This window comes from Stegodyphus dumicola, chromosome 7 (assembly GCF_044657685.1).
Source record: "Stegodyphus dumicola isolate Sdum_Otavi_A_Nest chromosome 7, ASM4465768v1".
Classification (NCBI taxonomy): domain Eukaryota; kingdom Metazoa; phylum Arthropoda; class Arachnida; order Araneae; family Eresidae; genus Stegodyphus; species Stegodyphus dumicola.
The window spans coordinates 23,835,321-23,842,577 of NC_140774.1; the positions used below are offsets into that span (position 1 = coordinate 23,835,321).

A 7,257-nucleotide genomic window follows, 5' to 3' on the forward strand; every position below is an offset into this window, starting at 1 on the left:
AAGGAAAAATTAGAAAGTGCACCCAACAGATTGCTAATAAAACCTAAGCAAATCTTTGAAGTATGCAGAAACATCATTTTTAAAGGCTTTAATGTTATATACATTCATTTAGATTTCGAACTATTTCTTAATAATTTTCTGTATATAGTAAATTATGGATATCATCTTTATTACTTTAAAAGAAAAATGTAACTATAGTGAGGCATTTCATTATAAATTTAATATATTTAGAAACACGTACGTTTCATTGGCATAATGCAATGTTTTGAAATTACAAATATGGATGCAGCTTGTTAGATAGGGTTTCATTCCCCAATAGTGGAGGAAACTGCAAACCTTCCCTCCTTCTATTCTAACCTCCTCGGTTTGTACTGAATCAAAATATCGAGTTAGCCATGTTGGCATGTTTATTGCCCATTCAAAAAAAGTTGCCTAATTGGATTTGAGCCCTTCCAATTTTTCATGAATATTTCCTACCGTTATCCAAATTAGCTTGTCACTGTGTGATACCAAGTTCACTTAAAATCTTTGTTAACTGTCCTTTGATGTTTCCGCATTTGCAGTTTAATACTGCAATGTCTGTGGTCATTGTTTGCTTTTGTTTGCAAACTGATATCATTTAATCCATAGGTTCAAGTTTCTCATGCCGGTTGCTTGGATTCAGATTTGCGTAGTTAGCGTAATAAGAAACTAGAGATGCATTTTATTAGTGATAGCTTATAATTACTTGTTTTCACTCGCATTTCTAGAATTATTTATCTTTATTCTGAAATAAAAACATACATAATTTAATTTGTTCTTAAAAGGAAACTAAGCCATTATTACAGCATATGCATTTTGAAAAGAATTGTTAGTGTTGTGGAATATGCCAGTTATCAAAAACTTAACTTTTATATTATTTTCATGTTGCTAAATTTTACATCTAATAGATTAATACAGTAAATCCACAGTAATCGTAATGGAGCAGAGGAAAAGCTTAGTTGGCCAAACGATAAAGTTGCCATTACAGAATATATGTAGAAGAATGAAATAGAAATTTTATAGCAGTTGCACTTTAAGAAAGACTTTTTTTTATGAATTATAATAATGGTTTAAATGTCTACAGACTGTGAAATATTGCTTAAAAGTCTGGTTTTACTGTGTTCACTTTGTTTTAAACTTATAAGCAAAGTACTGTTATAATTTAGAAGATAAATGAAAGGTTCTTGCAGCTTAGATTGGCATTTTTTTTTTTTTTTTTTTTTTTTTTTTGTGCGTGTGTGGTTTTTTCCTTTTAGACATAATTTCTGTGATCAAGACATGATGTTAACAAAATGGTAAAAATGTCTCAGAAAGTTTTTTAAAAACTTTAACACCTGATGATATTTATGAAAGTACACCTGTATACCATAGGTAAAGGGAACATAGTTTTAACTTCATATTAAGTGAAGCTTTTGTTAGCTGGTATAATATATAGGAAATAAAACTTTGGTTGTGCAGTTGGATTAGATCATTAGAAGCAGGAGACATGAAAAATGAGATTTTCCCTTGCAGAGATTCAAACTCCGGATCTTCCGATTGCCAGTGCGAAGTGTTTTTCAATTACACCATGAGAGTGCTGTAAGGAGAGAGAAATACTTTATATTCTCCCCCACAAAAGGGCAACTTGGAAGAATGGGACCCATTTGCCAAATCCTGGTGATGATAAATTGTCCCATGTCATAGTTCTGGTGCCACTTCTAGAGTCATTTTAGAAGCTTTCGAATAAGAAATGATAGATAATCTGCTATACTGTTGCTGGGATTCAAACTCCAGATTTTTCCACTTGCCAGCCAGACGTGCTATGCATGCGGTGAGGACACAAATCCCTTATATTCTGCCACACTTAAAGATTAATTAGGGAGGATGTAGCCCATTCGCCAAGTCCTGGTGGTGACAAATTATCGTTCAACCGCATTTTAGTTTAGGTGCCCCCTGTAGAATCATTTTTTAAAGCAGAGTGAGATTAGCTCTTGTCTCATCAGGATTCATAATTTGGACCTTATGATTACCAACCTAGTGTCCTCTCCAATTACACCATGAGAAGAACATTTGTGTTCTTCTCTTTGTGTAAGAAGGGGAAAATAACACATGAGTTTTCTGTAATAGATGCTTTTATTGCCCAGGTATTTAAAAAAAATCTTTCATTATTGTCGAAATTTAACTTATATAAACATATTATTTAAAATAAATTTATTTGAATATTGCTATAATTTTAGTGGTTCCCTTTTGTATCACGAATACGAGATGCTGATGGTCGACCCTTAGGTGTGGGTAAAAAATTATATGCAGTTTATGACATTCCTTTGTATGGTAAGTTATAGATATATATTTTATATGTATTTTGATGTACATAATTTATTATAATTCAGTACAGATTTTAGTTACTAGCATCAGAGATAAATTGCCCAAATAAAGCTGTGTGGTGTTTTTTCATTTATTTACATAGAAAACTGCTGGAAATATTTCTAAATATATAGTTTTCTTAATGAAATGAGAATTTTACAGTTTTAGTTTTTTTTTAAATACAATAATTGCTGTTTTGAATAATAAATTTTCTTTATAGTAATAAATGTGCTGAGAGATTATGCTTGTAATTCTTAGCAATTAAGAATATATTTAATGTGTAATTTATTATTTAATTATTAACTATAAATACAAATTTTTATGAACTTTAATTTGAAAAATTGTTATTTTAATTTAAAACGTGTAATTATCTCCCAGTTTATATTCTTCCCCCTGTTCAGTATGAATGTTATTTAAATATTCACAGAGTAAACCAAAAAAAAAAAAAAGACAAAGTAAATTTGAGACTTCATAGATCCAAGAATGGTCTTTTCTGGGAGTTTTAAAAGCAGTTTACATGTATGATTTCCTCCTTCATGAAGTTTATCGCAGTTTTCATACATGGTTTCCTCCTTCATGAATATTAGTAATTCCTATAATTAATTCTGCTATATGAGCATATTTAACTCGTAAATGGCAGGCAGCCATATCTAAGTGGTAAGAATTATTTAAGCAAACTTTGTCATCTATTAAGGATTAAAGATGAGTTGAGAAATAAGTATGTGTTATTTTCGGATGCAAATTCATAGGATCGTGCAACCCAGCAGAGGCTCTACGTTCGAAGGAAGCCTCCAAATCATTTATTCCTTTATAAAAATAATGATATTCTGTCTGTTAAAATAAAGAGCCCCCTAAACTTCATGTAATATATGTTATTTCATCAATCTATTATTCCCATAATTTTTTTTTTTTTTAAGATTAGAGCAAAAAGGGAAATCTGTTATAGAAAAACATGAAGGATGAGTATTTTTTGTATCATATTTAGTGATAAATAAATATGCTATAAAATTATATATTCTAAAAATACAACAGCAATAATAATAAACTTTAAAACTTTATTTATAATTTATGATTCTTGTTGTTTTTTAGCAAATAGCTTTGAATGATTTAAATTTCCTAATCATATTTTTAAATCTGTCTCATTTGTTCGAGATCATATCTTCTCATTTGTTCGAGAATTCATCATTTTTTAAAATGATAGATATCAGAATATTAATATTTTCTGTAATTCTGTTTTAAATTACATTTAGCATAGCTATTTTATTTATTTATTTTTTTTAAGTTGCTTGAAAATGATAAAATGTAGGTGGCATTTCATTTTAGTTTGTAATTATGAGGAATTATAATTTAGTAATATTTAATAACATAATTAAGCCAGTTTTTGATAAATATTTTTTGCTCATCATTAGGTGAATATCAGATGTTATATCGAGTAACAGAATTCAAAAAGGGAAAACTCATTGTTATTGAAGGAGACAATTTTCTCATGCCCCGAATTGAATTTGGTTTTGTGAAACTGAAAGAAGCTCAGAGTAAATTAACTATTACCATTACATTCCGCAGAACAAGCTATTTCTTCCAGGTATATATAAATGCATAATAATTCCTTTGTGTAAGATTATTTTATTTTTGGAGTAGCTTTAAATTTGATTTAAAAACTGAATAATGATGAACCCCCCTTTTTTTTTTCAGTATACATTTGGACCTCTCTTGTACTTCATGGAAAATCAGAAGATGCAGCATTCATTATTTTTACTGAAATCGGTTTTTCCGTATTGATCATCAGGAATGAAGCATGCAATTATCTGAATTTATTGAAGTTCACTTTACATAATAGATAATGCACAAATGACGTTTGTAGGAAAACATGCTGTAACAAATTTTTTAAAGTGAATTTTTTTTCCTCCTGATATATGAAAAATATCTTATTTTACCATTTTTATGGTACAGGTTTGAGTTTAAGCAAAAAATTCCTTATATTAGGTCACAGTACTGTTGTATATGTGATAAGTTGGCATTTCTCTGTTACTTCAAGAAATGAATGTAAATATTCTATACTTATTAAAAGTCTCTTTAAGTATCTTAACAAAGAAACATTTTAAATTGCATAGTGTAGTTCTTTTAATATAATCATTGCATTTGCTTGGAATACTACTGATATTATTTTTTAATTCTCTTTAAATAATCCTTCTTATCCCCCCTTTACACTTTTATATTATATAAAATCTTAAAATTATCAAAATAATGCAGTATGCAGCTGATTTTATTTTTCAATTTATTGTTTCTTGAAGCATTATTGCAATTTAGTGATATCATTTTTTATAACAGTATTTTTTCCTGTGAGATAGAATCAAAATTTCTATACAGATTTTAATAACTGATAAAATTAAATATTTCTTTAGCATTATTTTAATGTAAAAAGCCTTGTGTCACCCTTCTTTAGGCACAAATGATGCTGCACATTATTTCAGAGTGTTGTGTTATGTATTTTTATTATGCTTACATGCATTATTCATATTAGGTATGTTATTTAGAACCATATTATGAGTATTTTATCAAAAAAGTATTAAATTTATTAATTTTTTGGTTGAAAGCTGTGAGGTAAGTCTAAATGAAAATTCTAATTACCAGTTAACTGATCCAAGAAATATCATCTTTAATTATAATATTTTTAATAATTATAACATAATATTAAATTCTAATGTAAATTTTATAGTTAATTCTAGTTTAACTGATTAGTATAAAAACCCTTCCCTTTTTTTGGGGGGGGGAGAGGAATCATTTTGTAAAGCATTTGCCAAGAAATAAATCAATATTCTCATGCCAATATAATTTTTCTTTTAGTAATGTTATTGCGATTTTCAGAAAATATATCATCCTAATTGTGATATGATATGATATATATATTAAATGTAAAGAACAGTTTTCAGAAAATTTGTTGAATGGAAAAATGACCAATTTACCTTTTATATTTCATCTTTTGAACAGTATGAAGACTAAAGTTAACAGCCAGTTTAGATATGTTCCTAATGAATGAATTAGTGCAACTTGAAAATGTGCCATGTGGTAACAAATTGTAAAATAGGGGTGAAGTGACAGCCAGTCTGTGTACTTCTGATACAAAAAATGCTTGAAAATACGCGATTTGAGAATATGCCATGTGGTAATAGCAAAATGTAATATTTTGTAATGATTAAAAACATGTCTTTCAGACATTTTAAGTATTACAGGTGCAAATTATATTAAACAGTGCTTGAATTAATTCATTAGCACATGTGCTGTTAGTTTGGATATTCATATGCTCGGTATTAAAATATTATTTGAACTATCTTTCTTTTAATGATTTGTGGTTGACTTTCTTGGATCTCACAGAATTGATATTAATTCAGATTACTAACGTAAGTTAAATTTATAAAGACTATTCCTCCCAATCTTTTTTGATATAAATAGTAGCTTTCAGTTTTCCCTGTAAATGCAACTTTTGGATGTAAAATGACTGAAACTTCAATATTTTTTTCTGTCCAATTTAAGGTATATTAATTGCACTTTGCTCATCTTAAATTAAAATTTTCAATATTTTTGCAAAAAGTTTTTATTCATAACTTAATATATTTTAATAAGGAAATTTTGATTATAGTAATTAATTTCTTTCTTCTTGAAATGCTTTGCCCAAACAATTTTTCATGTAAACTGCATTATTACATGGCATTTCATCTGAGCTGTTTATGAAGACAGTATTGTTCTTATTGAACAATACATGCAGCATTATGGTCAGAAATTTTTATAATATTTGATCACTTTTAAATGTGATAATATGTGATTCTGTTAGATATGTACAAATATATATAGTTTACATTTTGTTTTCTTTAGAATAAAGATTTTAGTTAAACATAAAAATTTTAACTGATAAGTATGTTTTGCATGATTGTACAAATAGTACTAACATACTAATATTTCATACATTTAAAATAAAATTTAGCATGCAACTATCATGATGTATTTTGAAGAAATAGTTATTACTTTTTGTCATGACTTGAGTTTTTATTTGTATTTTGCTCAAACTTGTTGGAAGTTGTATAATTGTTTTGTAGTGTGATATGTTATTTTGGATTATGTAAAGTAGAAATATTGCATATTCAGAAATACATGATTTTTGAAATTTTCCTTTGCTTAAATCATATGCACACAGTATTTTATGCATCTATTTGCTGCAATTAAACATAGCATTTTAAACATGCAGTTGTTTTTCTAGTTTGCCATGTTTAAAATAATGATTTGTTTTTTTAAGTGCAATGGGTAATCTATCAGGTATAAAAATAATAAAATGAAAATTGTATCATTTAATCTATGTAAGCCATCTATGACTTAGTTCACTTTAGGTTTGCATTAAAATAGGTATTTTTTCTGTTGAATTCATGTGAATTCATATTACTAATATATTTCATTTCTACTTAAAATCATTACTGTGTAAAAAAAAATGTTGATTTTATATGATGCGGTCTTTTGTTTACCATATTATTGTTAATATTTCATTTGTAAAGTTTGGTGTTTTTGTATGTTTTACTGTTATATCATTAAAAACTGAAGTATCAAAAGTCTTGGATTTTTAGTGTTCTGTTATTTATGTAGCGAAATGGAAAATGTTTATTAAAGTTGATTGAATGCTGGCTTAAACACACAGTTCTTAAATTTATTGTCCATTCTTTTCTAGTCTATCCAAAGTGTCTGGTAAATTCATTGGCCTTTGAAGAATTTGTTTAAGATATTGGCAGGTTATGGCTTCTTTGAATGCCGATCCATTTCATCAATGATTCTTCAATATATGTGCTTCAATGGTTTCAACTTTTTTTTTTCGCATTCAAATTTTTTTCTGTGAGCAGAAATTATAGTTTC

At 27.7% G+C, this 7,257-nt stretch overlaps 1 protein-coding gene across 1 annotated transcript in view; it reads left to right on the forward strand.

Moving 5' to 3' along the window:
* The window catches only part of LOC118200038 (uncharacterized), a 33,084-nt gene extending 26,119 nt beyond the window's left edge, over positions 1-6,965 (forward strand). Inside the window, exons 3-5 of the mRNA XM_035371961.2 lie at positions 2,238-2,331; positions 3,774-3,946; positions 4,057-6,965. Of these exons, the coding sequence (XP_035227852.1) occupies positions 2,238-2,331; positions 3,774-3,946; positions 4,057-4,143 (354 nt within the window). The 3' untranslated portion in view covers positions 4,144-6,965. The remainder of the gene's footprint in view (positions 1-2,237; positions 2,332-3,773; positions 3,947-4,056) is intronic.
* Positions 6,966-7,257: the final 292 nt, after the last annotated feature.